This window comes from Hyperoodon ampullatus (assembly GCF_949752795.1).
Source record: "Hyperoodon ampullatus genome assembly, chromosome: 19".
Lineage (NCBI taxonomy): Eukaryota > Metazoa > Chordata > Mammalia > Artiodactyla > Ziphiidae > Hyperoodon > Hyperoodon ampullatus.
This window is the reverse complement of record NC_136932.1, coordinates 6,887,372-6,910,389: the sequence shown is the minus strand read 5'-3', so window position 1 is coordinate 6,910,389 and position 23,018 is coordinate 6,887,372. Positions and strand designations below refer to the sequence as shown.

Here is a 23,018-nt window from a genome sequence, read left to right as displayed (position 1 = left end):
TGTGGCCTCTCCCGTTACGGAGCACAGGCTCCGGATGCGCAGGCTCAGCAGCCATGGCTCACGGGCCCAGCCGCTCCGCGGCATATGGGATCCTCCCAGACTGGGGCACGAACCCGTATCCCCTGCATCGGCAGGCGGACTCTCAACCACTGCGCCACCAGGGAGGCCCGCCTTCTATTTTATTTTTAAAAAAATATCTGCCCTTGTAATTCTGATCTGCAGCCAGGGTGGGGAACCTCTGCATACAGAGGGCAGAATCCAGGAGTAGATGTTGTGGGAAAACAGATCCTGATTCTGGAGTGATTCACCCTTTCAGATCTCCAAGTATTTGAAAAGCCACTCTTCCGTAATTTATATTTTTCTCTCCTAACCTCACTTCCTGCTCCCCAAGTCTTCTTCCTGGGCAAAACGTTCAAGTTCTTGGACTCCTCACACCCTGATTGCCCCTGCCTGAATGTGTTTGTTTTTTAATGCACCATTTAAATTGTGATACAATTAGAATATCACTAGGTGTGGGCCCGTTACAGCTGGACTAATAGATCCTTTCATTCAAATGCTATATGTGTCTGTTAAAATATCATTAGATCACGCTGGCTTGGTATTATGGTTGACTCATGCATTAACTTAAAATCAATGAAAACTCCCACTGTAAAATTAAGTTCAGGAATTCTGAAAATGGACTTATTTGGGTTAGGAGTCCAGCTTCATGCCTTTACTACCTGTCTGACCTTGGGTGAATCACTTAAAATTCTGTGCCTCACTTTCCTCCTCTGTAAAATGGGTATAAAAATTGTGTCTATCTCATAGGGTTGTCGTGAAGATGAAATGAATAAAGAAATATGTCAAGTACTTAAAAGAGTGCCTCGCACATAGTAAGTGCTATATAAATATTAGCAATAACCATTAGTTCTTTGGACTGCTCTTAAACCAAGATTCTTATTTTTCATCTTTTTCATTCATTTGCATATCACTTGGTGTTTTCACCTTTAGTCTTTTTAGGACCTGGAGCTATCCTTAGGTGAACTATGGGTGGAGATATTTGATCAGGGCACCAACCTAACCCTCTCTCCCCTTCACTCACACCAAATCACAGCATTACTAACTCCTCCCTCAGGATGTTACAAAGACCCATTAAAATGCATGTAAGCAGGGAAAGCTGACTTTATCATTTAACAGGACTAATCCGATTAATTAATCTATGTTTCCCAGGGCATTGAGGAAATGGATTTAGTATAAGAAATGCTGATGAAAGGGATGCCATGAGGGGAAGGAACAATACGGCAGTGAGGTGTACCCAGCACATATAGGAGGGATGCTGTGCATCTGTTATTTTTTTAAAACCTATATAACAATCCTTCAAAAGAGGGATACTTCCCCATTTTACTAAAGGAGAAGCCTGTTACGTAGTCAAGTAATATCTCCCAAACAAACAGCTGATAAATGGTAGGGAGGGCTTGCACCCAGGCCCATCCAAGGTCAATCTCTTGGTCCTTGGCTTTACACCACACCACTTCAGAGGAGCGTGTCTGGTTGGCGGAGGGGACGTGTGACAAAGTGGGGGGCCACGTGATGCTCAAATTTGGTTTCTTTTGTGGTCTTTATCTGGAGCTCAGACCTGTTCTCAGGCAACTTTAACCATGAACTTCGCACTCAGCAATTGACAAAGCGCATCTAGTTGTGTTACTTTCAGTTTAGAGGGAATTATGTTTGTTATGCTCTTGTTCTTTTTTTTTTTTCTTGTTCTTTTAATCTGAAATATTTGTGATCAAATATGCTGCCTATCCCAAATGAAGTTTGGAGAATATGTCCGTTTTTGTTTTTGTTTTTTAATTCCATAACACTATTAGATTTGAAATAAGAGGCCTTGACAATTCATAGTTTTCAGAATCTTTTTCTCAGAGGTAGCTGCGTGAGCACTAGATTTTGGGTAGTGCTTTTGGTTTTGTTTTTAACATCCTGATTGTCCTTCATGGATCAAGGCACTAGGTTTTCCTTCCTTTTTGCTGTTAGCATTCCTGGTAGTCTCCACCTCTTACTCTTAACTGTAAACCTGATACATTTTATTCTCTGTGTTTCTGGATTTAAATTAGATAACTACACAAAAGTAGTGCTAGTGATAAGACTTTACACATGTCAGGATTTGGAATGGAAAAAATCATGTGCTCAGCACAAGATTCTTGAACTTTTCCAAGAATTAAAGTGAGATAAGAAGAATGAGGGTTGGTAGAATTTGGGGGGTTGAATGTGCTCCAGAGTATCATTAAAACTGTTCTTTCGCTTACTTCTCTGAGCTCTGCTGCCCAGTAATTTAGTACTTCTTTCTTGTATTCAGTTTTGCCACCTTAGTAGGGAACTATAATTCAAGTTCTCTTATATCTCAATGTCCATTTTTTGCAAAGAAGTGTTGGTTTCTGACATTAAAGCAAATCCTATTATTTGTAATTGAATATATTTGAATATTACAATGAGGATAGTTCAAATTGGGCACTCAAGTGTTAATATTTTGTCTTTTTAGGAAATCAAAACTAGATCTCTGCAAAGACTTTTTATTGTTAAAGGCAAACATCTAGTCTTAAACTTTACAAAGGAACTATATGGATTTGTAAGCAAGGAAATTACATATTTACTATACAAGTGTACTTATTTCGAAGTATCTTTTTAAATTTGAAATTCCAAAGTCTTAATGTCTAGGGGAATTATCAATGGTGAAATAGTTAAGCTATAATATTTAAATGTGGACTCCCTGTCATCCGTTACACCTTTAATCCAACAGTGAAAATGTCATGAAGATTGAGTGTCTTTGTCTAGCATTAATTGCCTTTTAGTTTTTCTCATTTTTTTCTCCTCCCTAATTTAAGGAGTTTGCAGTTACCTCCTATTATTTTTGGAATGTGGTATGGCAAGAACAAAAAAATTGGAGCTTATAATTATAAATAAATTCTGTGACCCTTAATGGAATTTTCAGGATTATATTGAAAACACTAATAGAAACCAAACAGTTGTTCTCTGGGCTTTAAACAGACATCCCGTTGTATAGAACATGTTTACTATAAAATAAGAGTTAAAAGAGAATAGAAAGCTGTAAAAATCCTATGATCCTAACTTCCAGAAAGATATAAAAAATAAATATACATACCCTGAGATAGATTAAGAGGAATTATATCAACATGTCCAACATGTCAATTGTAGTTCTAGATAGTGTGATGATACGATATGGGTGATTTTATCTTTTGGTTTTTGTTTTTGTATTTCTCCAAATCTTCCACAGTGAACATTATTACTTTTTTTTTTCCTTAGGCCATACCATGAGGCATGTGGGATCTTAGTTCCCCAACCAGGGATTGAACCCATGCCCCCTGCAGTGGAAGCGCAGATTTTTTAAAAAATTAATTTATTTTATTTTATTTTATTTTTGGCTGCATTGGGTCTTCACTGCAGCTTGCGGGCTTTCTCTAGTTGCAGCGAGCGGGGACTACTCTTTGTTGCAGTGTGCAGGCTTCTCATCGTGGTGGCTTCTCTTGTTGCAGAGCATGGGCTCTAGGTGCGCGGGATTCAGTAGTTGTGGCACACGGGCTCAGTAGTTGTTGGTGCACGGGCTTAGTTGCTCCACAGCATGTGGGATCTTCCTGGACCAGGGCTCAAACCCGTGTCCCGTGCATTGGTATGCGGATTCTTAACCACTGCACCACCAGGGAAGTCCCAAAAACATCTTCTTAAAAGGACTGGTTTCAGTAGAAATTAGTACCATTTCTATGTTATTTTATACTTTGGTTGCCTTAGTCACTGGACCTTTCCTGACGGCAAAGAGGAGCTTAGTGTAGGCAACAGATAATATACAAGTATGAATAAATATGTTCTATTTTAAATGTAGGTATTTCTAATATAGAGTATGGCTAACACCCAAAGAAAAACCTTGGGACTTATTGCAAGGTAGAACAGAAATTATCTTTAGATTGCTTTCTGTTCTGGATTATTGTATCCACCTGGTTTTCGTCCCTCTCACTTTCACCCCTGACTCACTCACCCCTGTTGTAAATCCACTGGTGCTTGCATGTGAAGAACAGGTGTTAATTTAAAGAGATGTTTTATGGAATGATGTAATGAAGCCTTTTGTAAGTCGTCTTGACTTGTGGTTCTCAACACATCCCTTGTTTTCTTTAGATTGAAGTGTATAAATGAGAACTGTGACTTGGACAGACCTTTTTTGTGATCTTTACAGTAATAAGTACCCCGTTAGACAGTTGTCATTTGCCTTATGACTTCTTGTTCGTAAGTTATCCCCAAGAGGTTGAGAAATTCCTGTTTTGAAAAGTCCAGAAAGTCTTTGGTGACTTGCTGTTTCATTTTTGTTGTTCTTTTCTTTTCGGTTGTAGAAAACAGGATCACACTCACCTTTCCTTTATCTGCCAACATTTACTATCTGCGAACCTTAAACTGAGTAAACGCCTGGAGAGAATTAAGAGAACGTATTGCCCTAAGCCAGCCACTGTATGGAATGAATTGACTTCTCTCCTCTGCACCCAGAATGGTGCTGGGCACTCACGTTGTTGTACAAATCGCTCTCTGTGTTCTGGAGTTCAGTGAAAGTGGTTATTAGGTCAGGCTTAGAATTATTCCACAGATAAGAAATACTTCAGTTAGAATTTAGTAGAGTCCTTCAGATTAATTTGTAATTTGAAAAACCAGAATTTAGATTGTGAAATAAAGTGGGCTTAAAAAAAGTTTTTTTCCAGTAAGACAATTACCACAAAGCCAGTTGGCAATGGTTTTCCTAGACAATTTGGCTTTTGATCTCTTGAGAATCTAGGGTTCTTATGAAGAGCAATTGGTCTGATTGCCCTGTGGTTCCTGTTAGTTAAATATGGTTTGTAGCTAAGCAGCCGGTAAGGAAATCACTGACTGTTTGCCCATGTTCTCCTTGAAAATACTACCTGCTCTTTGGCTTTAATTTAGAATGATTTTTAAAAAAATATAGAATAGCTATTAAGTATTACCTACAGTGATTAGACTGAGAAGTAGAACATAACATCAGTCATTTTTGGTCCCTTAATTTTATGGAAAATACTGTTAGCTGGTTTCTGGTTTAAGAAATAGCCCGATTATTATACTACTTACTAAAACTAACTAAAACCAAAACAACAAAAACTCTCTGAGTAATGGACTAGAAACAAATTGGCAAATTTTCAAAAACTTGTAAGTTTTTAATGGTATATGAGTTTGAAAATGCAAATATTCATGCATGACTACATTGTTAATCCATAATTGAGCAGGTATAGTGTGATGCTGTTTTATAGTTTTAATTTGGAACTTCAGGGAGCAGACTGTGATGGCTCTACATTTGTATCCAAGATCAGCAATTAAATAATTAGTCTATTTTTTTTCTTTTTTAATGCGGTACGTGGGCCTCTCACTGCTGTGGCCTCTCCCGTTGCGGAGCACAGGCTCCGGACGCGCAGGCTCAGCGGCCATGGCTCACGGACCCAGCCGCTCCGCGGCGTGTGGGATCTTCCCGGACCGGGGCACGAACCTGTGTCCCCTGCATCGGCAGGCGGACTCTCAACCACTGCGCCACCAGGGAAGCCCTATCAGTCTATTTTTTAATTGATTTATAACACAGGAGTTTATTATGAAAAGTAGGTGTCTATTTCTTTAAATCCTTTATTAGAACACGGCTTTTGGGTTACCTAATCTAGAGCAGTAGTGTCCAATAAAAATAGAATGCAAGTCACATATGTAATGTTAAAGTTCCTAATAGCCACATTAAAAGAAGTAAAAAGAGATGGGTGAAATTCATCTTAATAATATATTTTATTTGGGGAATTCCCTGGAGGTCCAGTGGTTAGGACTGGGCACTTTCACTGCCGGGGCCCAGGTTCAATCCCTGGTCAGGGAACTAAGATCCTGCAAGCTGTGTGGCGTGGCCAAAAAAATAAATATATGATATATATATATATATTTATATATATGTATGTATATATACACACACATATATAAGTAAAGTATATATATGTATAAAATTTAATCCAATATATCTAGAATATTAACATTTCAATATTAGCGAGATATTTTACTTTTTTTTTTGTACTAAGTCTTCAAAATCCAGTGTATATTTTACAGTGTATTTCAGTTTGAAACCAGCCACATTTCAAGTGCTCAGTAACCACATATGGCTACTGACTACTGTATTGAATTATGTGGGTCTGGAGTCTCCTACATTCACATGCAGTAGAATCTACATAAATTGGCATATTACGCAGATGTCTATGCAAATCAAGTCCTGAGAAACACAAGGCAGATCCTGATGCTTTTAGCCTAGGAGGCAGATTTTTTTTTTTTAATTGAGGTATGGTTGTTTGACAATGTTGTGTTAGTTTCTACTGTACAGCAAAGTGAAGTAGAGTTCCCTGGGCTATACAGCAGGTTCTCATTAGTTACCTGTTTTATACATGTTAGTGTTTATATGTTAATCCTAATCTCCCAATTCATCCCACCCGCCCTTTCCCCCCTGGTGTCCATACGTTTGTTCTCGACATCTTTGTCTCTATTTCTGCCTTGCAAACTGGTTTGTCTGTACCATTTTTCTAGATTCCACAAATATGTGTTAATATATGATATTTGTTTTTCCCTTTCTGACTTACTTCACTCTGTAGGACAGTCTCTAGGTCCATCCACGTCTGTACAAATGACCCGATTTCGTTCCTTTTTATGGTTGAGGCAGATTTTTAACTTGGCCCTAATGTGAATATTGTAAGAGAGTTCTAATGGCCTTTGATTTCTTTTTTTTTTTTTAATTTTATTGGAGTACAGTTGATTTACAATGTTGTGTTAGTTTCAGGTGTACAGCAAAGTGATTCAGTTATACATATATTTATTCTTTTTCAGATTCTTTATCCATATAGGTTATTATAGGATACTGAGTAGAGTTCCCTGTGCTATACAGTAGGTCCTTGTTGGTTATCTATTTTATATATAGTAGTGCGTGTATGTTAATCCCAAATACCTAATTTATCCCTCCCCTCCACGTTTCCCTTTTAGTAACCATAAATTTGTTTTCCAAATCTGTGTCTGTTTCTATTTTGTAAATAAGTTCATTTGTATCATTTTTAAAAATTAGATTACACATATGAGTGATATCATATATTTGTCTTTCTCTGTCTGACTTCACTTAGTATGATAATCTCTAGGTCCCTCCATGTTGCTGCAAATGACATTATTTCATTCTTTTTTATGGCTGTGTAATTCCATTGTATATATATACCACATCTTTATCCATTCCTCTGTCGATGGAATTTAGGTTGCTTCCATGTCTTGGCTATAGTAAACAGTGCTGCAGTGAACACTGGGGTGCATGTATCTTTTCGAGTATGGTTTTCTCCAGGTCTGTGCCCAGGAGTGGGATTGCTGGATCATATGGTAGTTCTATTTTTAGTTTTTTAAGGGACCTGCATACCGTTCTCCATAGTGGTTGTAGGCCTTTGATTTCCTGTTGAGAGTAAAATTAGACATGGTTACAATGCTTCAGCGTGTAGCATGAGCTTCAGTTACTGCTTTCATTAGCCAGTGTTTAGCATACATGTACCACTGCCCAGGTAGCATCACATTGGTCCTGTGGCAGGTTAATCTTGGGGGTGGAGATGGGGGGCTGGGGGTGCGACTGCAAGAGAGTGGTAGCTGAAAATGCTCGGGAGGTGCCTAAGACATCGTTAAAAAAAAATCCCAAGCACCTAGGAAACTTAACTTATTCCCCTCTAATGTTGTTGGAAGATTTAGTTTATTTATGGAAGCATATTGGCCTGACTGGGGCAAATACCTCATCCTGACATTCTCATCTCTTTGCTTTACTGAACTTTTTCACCAGTGGAACTTAAGCCCTTGGTACTTGAGGAGGGAAATACTTTAGATCTGTGGCATAAGTGTAAAGCATACACTGGTTTAGAAAACTTAGTACAAAAAGAAGAATGTAAAGTATCTCATAAATAGTTTTTGTATGATCACATGTTAAGATGATAACATTTTGGTTATATTAGGTTAAAGAAAATGTATTATTAAAGTTAATTTTACCTCTTTCTTTTTACTTTTTAAATATGGCGCCTAGAAAATTTAAGATTACATATGTGGCTTGTATTAGATTTCTATTGGATGGTGCTGCCTTCGTTTTTTTTTTTTTTTTTTTTGCGGTTCGCAGGCCTCTCACTGCTGTGGCCTCTCCCGTTGCGGAGCACAGGCTCCAGACGCGCAGGCTCAGCGGCCATGGCTCATGGGCCCAGCCGCTCCGCGGCATGTGGGATCTTCCCAGACCGGGGCACGAACCTGTGTCCCCTGCATCGGCAGGCGGACTCTCAACCACTGCGCCACCAGGGAAGCCCAGTATTTTTTTAATTAGTTAATTGATTGATTGATTTTTGGCTGTATTGGGTCTTCGTTGCTGCACGCGGGCTTTCTCTAGCTGTGGCGAGCGGGGGCTACTGTTCGTTGTGGTGCGCGGGCTTCTCGCTGTGGTGGCTTCTCTTGTTGCGGAGCACGGGCTCTAGGCACACGGGCTTCAGTAGTTGTGGCAGGTGGACTCAGTAGTGTGGCTCTCGGGCTCTAGAGCTCAGGCTCAGTAGTTGTGGCGCACAGGCTTAGTTGCTCCGTGGCATGTGGGATCTTCCCAGACCAGGAATTGAACCTGTGTCCCCTGCATTGGCAGGCAGATTCTTAACCACTGCGCCACCAGGGAAGTCCCTGCCTTAGATTTTTAATTGTTCAATTAAAGACTGCCATGAGGGGACTGACCCTGCTTTCCTGAGTATGTGCTTGAAAGCTTGATCAATTGATGCCATCTTTGCAGTAGCAAGGGTGTATGCTGTTTCTGTCCCCCCAAGAAAGAGAAGGAGAACAGCAGCACAGCCCTCTTGAATTCTGTAAGGGCCCCAGATTCTGAACAGCTTGGTGATCATTTAACTTGCTGCTCTGAGAACACAAGACCTGTCGGTTTTGTCACCAGTTCGCCCAGTCCTTTTTATGAAAGGACCAGTAATTAGGTGTTTATTCATGCCTTCTCCAAGAAATAAATCAAGCACTCTAGTAAAGTGTACGTATTTGTATGTATTCTACCTTTCCGTAAATGTTCTCACTGTCCCAGAGAACCATCTCAATATACTTTGATCCATATATACTTTAGTCTTTGACTCCTACTCATAGTTATTTTTTACAGCTTCTTAAGACTACTTGGTCTGTATTGCTATTTCCATGACCCCAAGCTATTCAGAAAGAGGACTCAAGGTGGTTAGCTGGCTTGGCTTCTCCTTGAGCATTTCCCTGGGGTGTTTATGAACCTGGGGACAACCTGAATGCCTGGTTTTTAGCTTCTCTTCTTTCTCATCCCAGACTGAGGAATTTTAGAAACAAAATTACTCTTTTTTTTTTGAGTGGGAGAATCCCAGGCAGGTCCTTGCTTATGTGTTTAAACCTGTAGTCTTGGAATTAGCTCTCTGCCTTCCCTGAACACCCATATCCCACATTTTGTTCTTAAAGATCAAACTTAGGTTTACTGTGTTTCTACCTCCCAGTCCACCTAAAAGGAGTGTAAAGTGGAAAGAAAGGAACTCACATCTGTTGAGCATCTGTTGTGTGCTAGACACTGGGCTGGGTGCTCAAGAAATACTATCTCAGTAACCCTGAGGGGTGGGAATTATGACCTCTGTTTGATAGAGGAGGAAATGGAAATCTGGAAGTTAAGTAATTTCTCAGCTTCACATACCTCTGAGAGATAATGGATTCTAGAACGTGACGTCATGCCCACATTGTCATCCTGGTTTAGGAGAAAGAAGCTGCGGTGTGGTTCCAGAGGTAGAGATTTGAATGTATATGTATTGTTCTGAACTGGGAGAAACATGGAAGATCCTTTCCAAAGCATCTTTTATCCCCAATCACAGACCCGATGCCTGTGCTGGATAGATTGTTTCCCCTTACTGGGGCTTGTAGTGACCATATAAACCTTCGGTTTGCAGTTGTGACCCCTGATTCCAGCAGAATGGCCCAATGGAATCAGCTACAGCAGCTGGACACACGGTACTTGGAGCAGCTTCATCAGCTGTACAGTGACAGCTTCCCGATGGAGCTACGGCAGTTTCTGGCCCCTTGGATCGAGAGTCAAGATTGGTAAGTCCTTCTTGAGAAACTTCCCGAATTGTTAGGTTTTAGTTTGAGACAAGAGACATGATCTGCTCTAAGTTAACTCTTTGCTAACTATTTCATTGAAAAGCTTATGGGTACAGGTGATGGGATAAAAGAGAACAGAAGATAGAGAGGTCATTTTAGTCCTGTAACAACATTTTCTACATTAGAAGGGCATCTGGGCAGCTGTCTTTTGGCACATTGAAGCAGCCTGCTTGGTGGTAGATGTTTTGAAGCCTGACTTTAATCTCATTTGCTTGATGAGATGCTCTGTGTGTCCTGACACTTCAGGGACATGCTATAGATATATATAGATATATAGATACATATATATTTTATTGGAGTATAATTGCTTTACAGTGTTGTGTTAGTTTCTGCTACACAGCGAAGTGAATTTTTTTTACCTGAATGAGAATTCTGTCGCGGGGAAAAGTTTGGGTTCGTACTTCTGATTCCCCTTTCATTAAGGGAAAGAAACACAGAGTCAGAGAAATAGACTCGTTCATAGAGGAGATAATGGTACAGAATCCCAACAACTATTTCCTTCACTTTTTTTTTTTAATATTTATTTATTTTATTATTTATTTATTTTGGCTGCTCCGGGTCTTAGTTGCGGCACACGGGATCTTTAGTTGCAGCATGCGGGATCTGTTCCCCGACCAGGGATTGAACCTGGGCCCCGTGCAGTGGGAGCATGGAGTCTTACCCACTGGGCCACCAGGGAAGTCCCTCCTTCGCTTTAATGTATTCAGATCCACCTGTTATTTTGGTTTAATTCAGGCCCCTGACCTAGTTTTTCCAGAATTTGGTAAGGGGCCAGAGAGGTGATTCAGAGATGTCAGAAATAGGCCACCCTAGCTTGGGATTGCTTATTTGCTACTAAAAGTCTGACCACAGAGTTGACTGAGAATTTAAAGCAAAACAACATACCTGTTCACTCAAGTATTTGATAAATATAGAACTATGACAGTGGCTAATAGTATCTGGAATAATTGTTGATAATTTTTAAATTGATGACATTTATGGTTGCTGAGCAAGATGAATCTAAAATGATGAGTGGGTTATAGCATCAGGTTTGCCTTGGGTTTTTTCTTCCTTGATGGTGATTTCTGCGTGCATGCATGTGTATGTGTGTGTGTGTAGGTTTCAGAATCATCATTCTTTATCCTCTTCCTTTTCCTAGGGCATATGCGGCCAGCAAAGAATCACATGCAACTTTGGTGTTTCATAATCTCTTGGGTGAAATTGACCAGCAGTATAGCCGCTTCCTGCAAGAGTCCAATGTTCTCTATCAGCACAACCTGCGAAGAATCAAGCAGTTCCTTCAGGTGTGATGAGAAATTGAACCCGCAGAGGAGGGTTTTTTAATCTTTCTTTCCTGAAAGTCTCTTTTCTCATTTGGCTAAATAATGAGAACATATCTTGTACTTTAAATCCAAGGAGAAGTAACTAGCCCTTTGAGTATCGTTGCCTGAAATTCACTTCTTTGGTTCACTGAAATAATAATGTGATTGCTATGTTAATCGTATTATGTTAGCATGTTAATAACATGGTTGTGATGAGGGCAGGTGACTAGGAAGATGACTCTTACTTTTCAGTGTTAAAGGTTCGACCATAAATGGATACTCCTTGACAAAGTCAGTTGCCTCCCTGTAAGACTGGGATAACACACTGTCCAAAGACACACGACCAAGCCTTCTCTCAGTGAAGTACAGCTCCTCATGACTGCCTTTCTTCCTCTTTTCTTCCCTTCATCTCCCACTGATTGCAGCCAGGCTCTGAGGCCTTTGCTGTGTTGTTTCATGTAGTAAATGTCACGCTTTCCCTAATTTATGAGGAAGTTAGCAAAGTGCAGTCCACATCTCCTTAGTCTACTGCCACTTTTCATTCTCTTTCTCTCCTACGTACAGAGCAGATACCTTGAGAAGCCAATGGAGATTGCCCGAATTGTGGCCCGGTGCCTGTGGGAAGAGTCCCGCCTCCTCCAAACTGCAGCCACTGCAGCCCAGGTGAGGCCTGGGAAGAAACAAAGCACTGTTGAAATGTGCTTCCTTCGTGTGTACAAAGATGTGCTTGCTCTTCCAGGGTCTTTAGGACGTGCACTGACCTATGGGGAGAAGTGGGTGTTTGGGGTTTTTGGGTTCTTTGGTTTTTGTTGTTGTTTGGGGTTTTTTTTGGTTATTTTGGCCATGCCACGTGTGGCATGTGGGATCTTAGTTCCCTGACCAGGGATCGAACCCGCGCCCCTTGCGTTGGAAGCACAAGAGTTTTAACCACTGGACCACCAGGGAAGTCCCTGGGTTTTGTTTTATACAATGAAAATAACTTTTTTTTCTTGCGTATAAAATGCATTCTACTTTTTAAGAAAAACTAAAACATTACAGAAAATTACAAGAAAGTTAAAAAACAAACATCTGAAATGTCCCTCACTCTTTTTTTTTTAACATCTTTATAGGAGTATAATTGCTTTACAATGTTGTGTTAGTTTCTGCTGCATAACAAAGTGAATCAGCTATACGTATACGTATATCCCCATATCCCCTCCCTCTTGCGTCTCCCCTCCAGCCTCCCTATCCCACCCCTCTAGGTGGTCACAAAGCATCAAGCTGATCTCCCTGTGCTATGCGGCTGCTTCCCACTAGCTGTCTCTTTTACATTTGGTAGTGTATATATGTCCACGCCACTCTCTCACTTTGTCCCAGCTTACCCTTCCCCCTCCCCGTGTCCTCAAGTTCATTCTCTATGTCTGTGTCTTTATTCCTGTCCTGACCCTAGGTTCTTCAGAACCTTTTTTTTTTTTTTTTTAGATTCCATATATATATGTGTTAGCATACGGTATTTGTTTTTCTCTTTCTGACTTACTTCACTCCGTATGACAGACTCTAGGTCCATCCACCTCACTACAAATAACTCAATTTCGTTTCTTTTTATGGCTGAGTAATATTCCGTCGTATCTATGTGCCACATCTTCTTTATCCATTCATCTGTCGAGGGACACTTAGGTTGCTTCCATGTCCTGGCTATTGTAAATAGTGCTGCAATGAACATTGTGGTACATGACTCTTTTTGAATCATGGTTTTCTCAGGGTATATGCCCAGTAGTGAGATTGCTGGGTCGTATGGTAGTTCTATTTTTAGTTTTTTAAGGAACCTCCATACTGTTCTCTATAGTGGCTGTATCAATTTACATTCCCACCAACAGTGCAAGAGGGTTCCCTTTTCTCCACACCCACTTCAGCATTTATTGTTTGTAGATTTTTTGATGATGGACATTCTGACTGGTGTGAGGTGATACCTCATTGTAGTTTTGATTTGCATTTCTCTAATGATTACTCACTCCTCTCTTCATTGTCTCTTCCCAGGAATCCAACATTAATAGTCTGATATATATCCTTTCATACCTTTCTCCAGGCTCCCATAAACTATAGAAAATACACACACACACATTATATTTAAATTGGTTTACTTTTCTGCATCTTGCTTTCTCATTTAATTATGTCATGTAAATCCTTCTAAGTCAAGTAGTATAAAGCTAACTCACTTTATTTGCTGCATAATATTCTGTGGTATAGATCTGCTATAATTTATTCAATTATTACCCCTTCGATAGACAGTCACTTCTTTCCGGGCCTTTTTTTTCCTCCACTGTAAATACTAGTGCAATGCCTCCCTATATATCTTTATATATTCATGCTTTGATTTCTCTACTATGGATTTCCAGGCATGGACTTGTTAGGTCAAGGGGTGTGTGTGTGTGTGTGTGTGTGTGTGTGTGTGTGTATAAAATATATATAAATTTTTTATAGATAGTTCTGGATTGTTTTCCCCCAAGGCTGTAACAGTTCACATTTGCACCAGAAGGATATGACAGTGTATTATTTTGGGGAGCCACCTGGGGGGATGGTTTGGTATTGAATCATTCAGGTTCATACGCATTTCTCTTTGTGGTTAAGTTTGAGAATAATCTCACTAGAGCTAGAGATACAATTAGTTTAGGGAATAGGGATTATGTGATGCTAACAGGCCCATCGGGGGAACACATATTGATATATGATAGTCATATCTATCTATCTAGATCATCTAATCTATTATGTGTATATGTGTATGTGTATCCTACTGTGTGCTGGTTGTTATGGCCCCCTGCTTTAGAGGAGGTTGTGGTCTGGGAGAAACAGAAAATCAAACAACTTTATAATGCAGTAAAATACAAATTATTAAAATATACTAAAAAAGATGAAAAAACTTAATTAGATCAATAACCATAAAAATATATTGAAAAAGACTTTAAAAAAATTACATACCCAGGGCCCAAATCCCACCAAAAAAGCCAATAGGCCAGATGGTTTAAAAGTTTTAACAAACTTTTGTGGTACAAATTGTTCCAGTATCATTTAAACTCTTCCAAAGTGTAGGGGAAAAAAAGAGATGTTTCCAGCTTATTTTATGAGGCTAGAATAATGCTAATATCAAGACCTAAAAAGACAGTGTAAGTAAAGAAAAGGTTAAGATTTTTGCATCCTGCTTAGTATACAAAGCATGGTTTATATTCTAGGAATGCAAGGGTGGCTTAACATTAGGGATTCTATTAATGTAATTCATTAAATTAGTAAGTTAAGAAGAAAAGTTGTATTTTTGTTAGATGACAAAATTTAGTGTCCATTCTAGATTTTAAAAATAAGGAACTTTCGGGCTTCCCTGGTGGCGCAGTGGTTGAGAGTCCGCCTGCCAATGCAGGGGACACGGGTTCGTGCCCCGGTCCGGGAAGATGCCACATGCCGCGGAGCATCTGGGCCCGTGAGCCATGGCCGCTGAGCCTGCACGTCCGGAGCCTGTGCTCCACAACGGGAGAGGCCACAACAGTGAGAGGCCCGCATACCGCAAAAGAAAAAAGGAACTTTCTTAACAAAAAAAGAATATTTGTCAGAAACCAAAGGGAACATGACATACAGTGGTGAAGCACTAATCTCATTAAAAACAGTTACAAGATTGAGGGTGCCTGCTGCCATTGATATTTTTCTGACAGATCCAGCCATTGTAATAAGACAGAAAAAGGGAGTGTTAATGTTGGAAAGCAAAAGACAAACTTTTAAGAAAACAAAACACAATTATTGGAAGTAACAAGGGTTCAGAAAAGTGATTGTGTTCAAGATAAATGTTTTAAGAATCAGTAGTTCTCTTATACAATAGCAACAATAACCCTCCATTACATGACACTGTAATGGAAGCAAAGATTGGATTCATAACAGGAAAGACAAATGTATATGATATGCATATATTATTGACATGTATGATAAAATGTCTAGAAGGATATATACCGAAGCATTAATGTTGTTGGTTACAGGAGACTTCTTTAGTTTCCCTGAGGTGTTTTCTTTAATATCCTATAATCAGGGAATTTTTTTTCTTTTTTTTCCCCCTTCTTTTAATAAAAATATGGTAGAGTACACATAACATGAAATTTGCCATCCCTTTTTTTTCTTTTAGCTGTGCTGTGTGGCTTATGGTTGGGATCTTAGTTCCTTGACCAGGGATCAAACCCATGCCCCCAGCAGTGGAGGCGTGGAATCCTAACCGCTGGTGCGCCAGGGAATTCCTGCATCTTAACCATTTTTAAGTGTACCATTCAGTAGTGTTAAGTTCATCACATTGTTGTGAACCAACCTCCAGAACTTTTTTCATCTTGCAAAACTAAAATTCTATATCTATTGGACTGTAGCTCCCCATTCCCCCCGGACGCTGGCACCACCATTCTAACTTCCTGCCTCTATGAATTTGACTACTCTATGTACCTCATATAAATGGAATCATACAGTATGTGTCTTTTTGTGACTGGCTTATTTCACTTAGCATAAAGTCATTAAGGTTTATCCATGTTGTAGCAGGTGTCAGAATTCCCTTCCTTTCAAAGGCTGAATACTATTCATTGTGTGGCTCTATCACATTTTGTTTATTCATTCATCTGTTGATGGACACGTGGGCGGCTTCCACCTTTTGGCTATTGTGAAGAATGCTGCTATGAACATGGGTGTACAGTTTTTTCTTTTTTTCTTTTTTTAATTTATTTTTGACCGCGTTGGGTCTTCATTGGCACCGGCTTAGTTGCTCCGCGGCATGTGGCATCTTCCCAGACCAGGGCTTGAACCCGTGTCCCCTGAATTGGCAGGCGGATTCCCAACCCCTGCGCCACCAGGGAAGTCCCCAGTTTTTTCTTTTTAAAGGCAAAAATGTAGCAGGAACAAAGAAGAAAGAACACCTAAGTCTAATTGAAAGAGTCAGGAACGGCATCATACAGAAAGGAGAGGTACTGTTTGAGCCGAGACTCAATGCTTATTGTATGGGCATCAGGCAGATGGTAAGGAGACCACAGTGTAGAGAGAAAGAAGATGGTGTTCAGACAGAAACAGGACTGCATGTCTTCTTGGGAGCCAAGCGTAGAAAGTTCAGCATCTGACTGGGTAAAGGAAGATAAGGTGGTCAAGGGCCACATCATGACAATCTTCCTAGTTACTCATGCCTGGCAATTTGGCCTTGGAAGAGCGGTTTACCACAAGGGCCTTGGGCCCAGACCTCCTGGGTTTGAACGCCATAGATCTGCCACTTGCTGTGTAACCTCAGGCAAACTGTTGACTCTCTCTGTTCCTCCACTGGGGATAATAATAGCACCGACTTCATAGAATTAAATTAATTCCTGTGTGTAAGATGCATAGAACAGTACCTGACACATAAATGCAAAATAAATGTTAACTGTTTTCTATTGCTGCTATCATCCTCCTCCTCCTCCTCCTCATCCTCATCCTCCTCATCCTCATCCTCACCACATCTGTAGGAAATGGGGACCAACTAAAGAATTTTAAGCAGAAAGCGGATAGGCTCGGATGTGGATGAGGGAGGGGGTAACTGATAATCCTCACTATTCAAGACTCGGGCGTCAGGGAGGTTAGCCAAATGGCACTTGTCTGTGTATCACTAGAGTTTGCTGTTGTGGAGAACCTTTATGTTTGCATCCTGTTCCATAAGATAAAAATAATCAATTTAAGCCCATTTGGATAGAGACACCAACTTTGCCATGAGAGTTAGAAAAGCCGTTAAGTCCCAAGAATGGTCCCAATCGTATTGATCAGGGGCTGGCAAACGACACGCAGGGCCCAAATCCCGCCTGCTGCATGTTTTTGTAAATGAAGTGTTTTTGGAGCACAGTCGCACACATTCACGTATGCACTGTCTCTGGCTGCTTTCATGCCGCAGTGGCAGGGCTGGGTAGTTATACAGTCATACAGACTGTATGGCCGACAAAGCCAAAAAATACTTACCACCTGGCCCTTAGACAAAAAGTTTGCAGCCTGTAATGCAGAGCTACCTCAACCCAGGCCTCACTGTTTTGTCTGTTTACACCATCTGGCATATTCCCACCTGCCTTTCGTGGGTAAAGCCCGAGGAAACAGGAAGACAAGTGAGCGTGATCCCTTGTCTCCCAGGGCTCTCAGTCTAATTGGGTGGTAGGTGCACAAACACTTCAAGGGAGAAAGACGTAGAGGAGGAAGTGAGTACTTTTGCTTAGGGAAGTTGAATAAGGTTTCACAGGGGAGCAAACATTTGCGCCGAGTTTGAAGGTGAGTGAGTTCCGCTGTGCTAGGCTGAGTGGACGGGGGTGGGGAGTCAGTGTGGAAACACATTGTGTGTGGGGAAGGGTGGGTAGTTTGCAGTGACTCAAGCACAGGGAGGGAAGGTTTCAGTTGTTGGATTGCCTGAAACATCTGTCTGTGCTGGGCTGAGACGTTTATACCTGGAAGCAGTGGGGAGCCAATAGATTTGACTAACGTATCAGAAGCAGGTTTCTGTGGGTAATGACTGATCACATCTATTTTCTCCCTTTAAGTGCAGTACCAATTTAGAAATAGACATGGGAGTTGAATACAGATTAAAATATCAGCTGTATTGTTGGTAAACAAGACCAAATACATGACTTGGATGGATGACCATGGAGGCTTTATTTATCTGTCTATCTACTTATATTGTAGTATAGTTGATTTATAATGTTTCAGGTGTACAGCAAAGTGATTCAGTTATACATGTACATGTATCTATTCTTTTTCAAATTATTTTCCCATTTAGGTTGTCACATAACATTGAGCAGTGTTCCCTGTGCTATACAGTAGGTCCTTGTTGTTTAGATACCTGTCCCCTGGGTCAGGTCTTGGGGTGACAGACTGAGTTTGCAGGGGCAGCACTGCCCCAGTCATCCTTATGGAACTTCAAAGACCACTCACTAATGCCCACTGAAGAGAGACATAGGTCCCTAGAACTGCTTCTAGAAACCAAGCCCTCGCTTCTACCCCAGGAGTGCCCCAGGAAGGCAAGAGTGGGAGGAGAGAGGCACCAGCTTAAGTGCTGGGCCCTTTGAAGATCTCCATGTGCTAGAGTCTTTCTCCCAACCTCACTCATCCGATGAATCACTCCCCCTGTGAAGAGAGTAAGGGTGGAGGTCGCCTTCCCAGAACTTCTAAGGGAAGTCTGTATTCTGTGGGCTTGGACAGGGTCCACTGGAAAAGGAGAGTATGGTTCCCTCTAAAGCTGGCATGTTTAGATCTATTTTGGAGACTTCTGGCAGCAGTGTAGAGAGCAGATTGGAAGTGAGCGAGATTAGAGGCAAAGGGATCAACAGTCGGGGCTTGAACTGAGCCAGTGGGGCTAGAGATCAGTTGGAGAGATTACGGAATATAGAGCCAGGAAGATTTGGTGGCTCAGTGTGAAATCAAAGACAACCGAGAATTTCTAGTTTGGGAAACTGGGTATATAATGTCTTTCTTGGACTCTCAGTTCTGTTCCATTGGCTGATATCTCCATCCTATGCCAGTAGCACACTGTCTTGGTCACTTGCAGCTTTTACATGGTCTTTTTTGTCCGAAGACGTCCTATTACTTTGACAAAACTTATTTGTAAGTTTCATGTGCAATTCGACCTTTTCAAGGCAACAGCCTCCCCTTCTCCCCTGAGATAATATTTCTTTTTTTTTTTTTTTTTTTGCGGTACGCGGGCCTCTCACTGTTGTGGCCTCTCCCGCTGTGGAGCACAGGCTCCGGACGCGCAGGCTCAGCGGCCATGGCTCACGGGCCCAGCTGCTCCACGGCATGTGGGATCTTCTCGGACTGGGGCACGAACCCGTGTCCCCTGCATCGGCAGGCGGACTCTCAACCACTGCACCACCAGGGGAGCCCTGAGATAATATTTCTTGATAGGGAATTTCACCCTGGGACAGAATGTTTTTTTTATTATCCCACAGAAATGTACTGGACACCCCCATGCTTTTTTTTTTTTTTTTTTTTTGGCCGCACCTCCTGGCGTGCAGGATCTTAGTTCCTCGACCAGGGATCGAACCCCTGCCCCCTGCAGTGGAAGCATGGATTCTTAACCACTGGACCACCAGGGAAGTCCCCCTGCCCAATGCATTTATTTATTATTATTTTTAAATTTAATTTTTATTTTATATTGGGATATAGTTGATTTACAATGTTGTGTTAGTTTCAGGTGTACAGCAAAGTGATTTAGTTATACACATACATATATCCATTCTTTTCCAGGATCTTTCCCATATAGGTTATTAGAGAACACTGAGTAGAGTTCCCTGTGCTATACTGTAGGTCCCGCCCGATGCATTAAAATAGGCATCTAGCATCTGCTGTCATAAATTGTTCTGAATTTTTTTATATATATACTTACCTAGAATAAGTTTTCTGAAGGTGGGGACTGTGTCTTAGCTGAACATGTGGTCTCCTAGTGCAATACGTAGAGTGGGTTTATAGTATGACCTAGAGGTAAAAAGCCAAGGATACAGGTAAAAGTGTGAGAGCTTTCTTGGCACCAAACTGACAGCACCTGGAGAGCATCGGCTGCCATGTAACCACCTTTCCCCTCACAATGGCAGCAGCAGCTCAGGCCAAGCAGGAAGGGTAGTGGGGGTGGATGGGGACTAGACAGAGCTGTTTTTCTCCCCGTACCTCCAGCATTCACGTGTACATCGGCTCCCTTTTTTGGCAGCAAGGGGGCCAGGCCAACCATCCCACAGCCGCCGTGGTGACGGAGAAACAGCAAATGCTGGAGCAACACCTACAGGATGTCCGGAAGCGTGTCCAGGTGAAGCAAGTCTAGGGCAGGAAGACTTTCCTTGGGGAAGTTGCCTGTGGGTCCTGCGTGTATCTTCTGTGAGGTTTTTAATCCTATTCAGAAACTTCCTTTTCCCTCTCCCCAGGGAAATCCTTTTTACTTCTGTTTTGGTTTGTTTTAAACAGGATCTAGAACAGAAAATGAAAGTGGTAGAGAATCTCCAGGATGACTTTGATTTCAACTACAAAACCCTCAAGAGTCAAGGAGGCAAGTGAATATTAGAGACGTTAAAATCTCCCGTAGAAAGTGAGTTTGTGCTACCTGAGTCTCAGGACTTGCTTGTTCAGACTCAGGGGAGTGGGTGCTCAGGCGCTGCTGGCGCTTAAGGGAGCCTAGTTACTGAGGATAGGAGTATTCCGTCAGCTCAAGGAGTTTCTCCTTCCTTCTCAGATATGCAAGATCTGAATGGAAACAACCAGTCAGTGACCAGGCAGAAGATGCAGCAGCTCGAACAGATGCTTACTGCGCTGGACCAGATGCGGCGAGTAAGAGCAGTGGACACCTCCGCCTGCCTGTCGCACTCACGTGCAGGGCTTGGGCATCTCAGGGAAGAACTTGCTTGTTTTCTAATGAGTTCCTTCTCTGGAATTGACTAAAGACTGGTGAGAGACGGTCTGAGGAAATGTTTTCTGACTTTGTTTTTGGTTTCCAACCAGAGCATCGTGAGTGAGTTGGCAGGGCTTTTGTCAGCTATGGAGTACGTGCAGAAAACTCTCACGGATGAAGAGCTGGCGGACTGGAAGAGGCGGCAGCAGATTGCTTGCATTGGAGGCCCTCCCAACATCTGCCTAGATCGGCTAGAAAACTGGTAAAACAGAAAAGAGAAGTTTTTCCTTTCTTTCTAGAAAGCTGTGCTAAATTATGGTCAGAACTGCAGGCCCAAAGAGTTGCTACTACATTTCAGAGGTGGGGACTTTAACATACTCAAATTTAGTCTAAGGGTTAAAACTTTTACTTTATTTGGACAATTTTTTTTAATGAAAATGTACTTATATTGCTATATTTTATTTTTTTTTAAATAAATTATTTATTTATTTGTTTGGGGTTTTTTTGGCTGCATTGGGTCTTCGTTGCTGCACGCGGTCTTTCTCGGGTTGCAGCGAGCGCAGGCTGCTCTTCGTTGCGGTGCTTGGGCTTCTCATTGCGGTGGCTTCTCTTGTTGCGGAGCCCAGGCTCTAGTGCGTGGGCTTCAGTAGTTGTGGCTCACAGGCTGTAGAGCGCAGGCTCAGTAGTTGTGGCGCATGGGCTTAGTTGCTCCGCAGCATGTGGGATCTTCCCGGACCAGGCCTCGAACCCATGTACCCTGCATTGGTAGGCGGATTCTTAGCCACTGAGCCACCAGGGAAGTCCCTATATTGCTATATTTTAAATATATTTGACTAATTGAAATAAAGCTTTTGGTTTAACTGTATTTAACACGTGGACTAAATTTTAAATTTTAGTTACTTTAATACTCTCAAATGACATGCTTTCTATAAGGGAAAAAAGTTCAAATACAGGATATTAATAAAGAGGAGAAAAGATTTTAAAGATCAAATCATGCAGAGGTACTTAGAATTAAAATTTTGGTCACTGTCACTCTAGACATCTGTTGTATATATAAAGATAGAAATCTATACATTTCACATTAGTAGGATCATTCTTTATATGCTCTTCTATAATCCGCTCTTTTACTTTCATTCATTCAGAAAATCTTGATGGAGCACCCTTGATGTGCAAGGCCCAATGATGAATATGCTGCACCAGCTTAAACTGGGAGAAACTTAATAGGAAAGGGACCCCAGATACACAGAGCGTGAAACTGGAAATTTAGGACAACTGTACATGAGATGCCTGTTTGTTCATATCCTCACTAACCCTGAGCTTTGCTGATTTACTGAGAGCAGTTTTAAATGCTTCCTGATCAGGGAACCAAAAAACTTAAGTTCTGGGAATGGAGAATGTAGATGCCAGAAGGGAGTCAGCGAGCTCAGAAGTCCTGGTGCTGTCCTCCTCCGCCCCTTGCCTTCCACCTTCTCTCTTTGGAGTCTTTACTAAACTAGTGGGGGGCCATCAAAGAGAGACACTGATATTCTCCATTCTTGAGGACAGACTTAATCAGCCTTTGTCTCCCTGTCTACTTTTTCTATTGCATGTTATCAATATTTTGAAACATAATGTCACATCCTTTGATCCATGGTAGGTGAGGTTGAAAGGGCTCCTGGGGATCATGCAGTTCAACCCCCCGTCTCTCAGGCAGGGGGACACCAAGGCCCACAAGAGTGAAGGGACCTGGCCAAGTTTGCACAGATAGTGAGGGACGGAGCTGGCTCAAACCCATCTTCTTGGGCTGCCTGATGTCCTGTGCTTCCCCAGTCCTCACGTTTGGGTACAAAGACAAGTTAGGCCGAGGAAAAGTGAGCATCAGATTCCTTATTTCATGTTCTCCATATCTGGGTTCTAATGTTTGTCACTTTCCAATGGTAACCCGATGAATGCCTCCTAGTGGCATAAGTTTTGACACTTCTTCCTCTATGCCTGCCTTCCTCTTTGAAATGTAAAATTTTAGGAAGGCACTGTTTTAAAAAGGCAAGATAGGGGGCTTCTCTGGTGGCGCAGTGGTTGAGAGTCCGCCTGCCAATGCAGGGGACACGGGTTCGTGCCCCGGTCCGGGAAGATCCCACGTGCCGCGGAGCGGCTGGGCCCGTGAGCCATGGCCA

General features: G+C 41.6%; 1 protein-coding gene across 10 annotated transcripts in view; it reads left to right on the top strand.

Annotated features, from left to right (window-relative positions):
- Positions 1-10,000: 10,000 nt before the first annotated feature.
- The window catches only part of STAT3 (signal transducer and activator of transcription 3), a gene marked incomplete at its 5' end in the record, with an annotated part of 28,693 nt that continues 15,675 nt past the window's right edge, over positions 10,001-23,018 (top strand). For 7 of the 10 annotated variants that reach the window (XM_079726369.1, XM_079726370.1, XM_079726364.1 and 4 more), the window contains 7 exons: positions 10,016-10,143; positions 11,342-11,486; positions 12,069-12,167; positions 20,194-20,289; positions 20,445-20,526; positions 20,710-20,804; positions 20,976-21,127. In XM_079726369.1, coding sequence (XP_079582495.1) covers positions 10,016-10,143; positions 11,342-11,486; positions 12,069-12,167; positions 20,194-20,289; positions 20,445-20,526; positions 20,710-20,804; positions 20,976-21,127 — 797 coding nt within the window. Of the gene's footprint in view, positions 10,144-11,341; positions 11,489-12,068; positions 12,168-20,159; positions 20,290-20,444; positions 20,527-20,709; positions 20,805-20,975; positions 21,128-23,018 lie in introns of all 10 variants that reach the window. The other 3 variants (XM_079726363.1, XM_079726368.1, XM_079726367.1) reach the window with 3 other exon arrangements.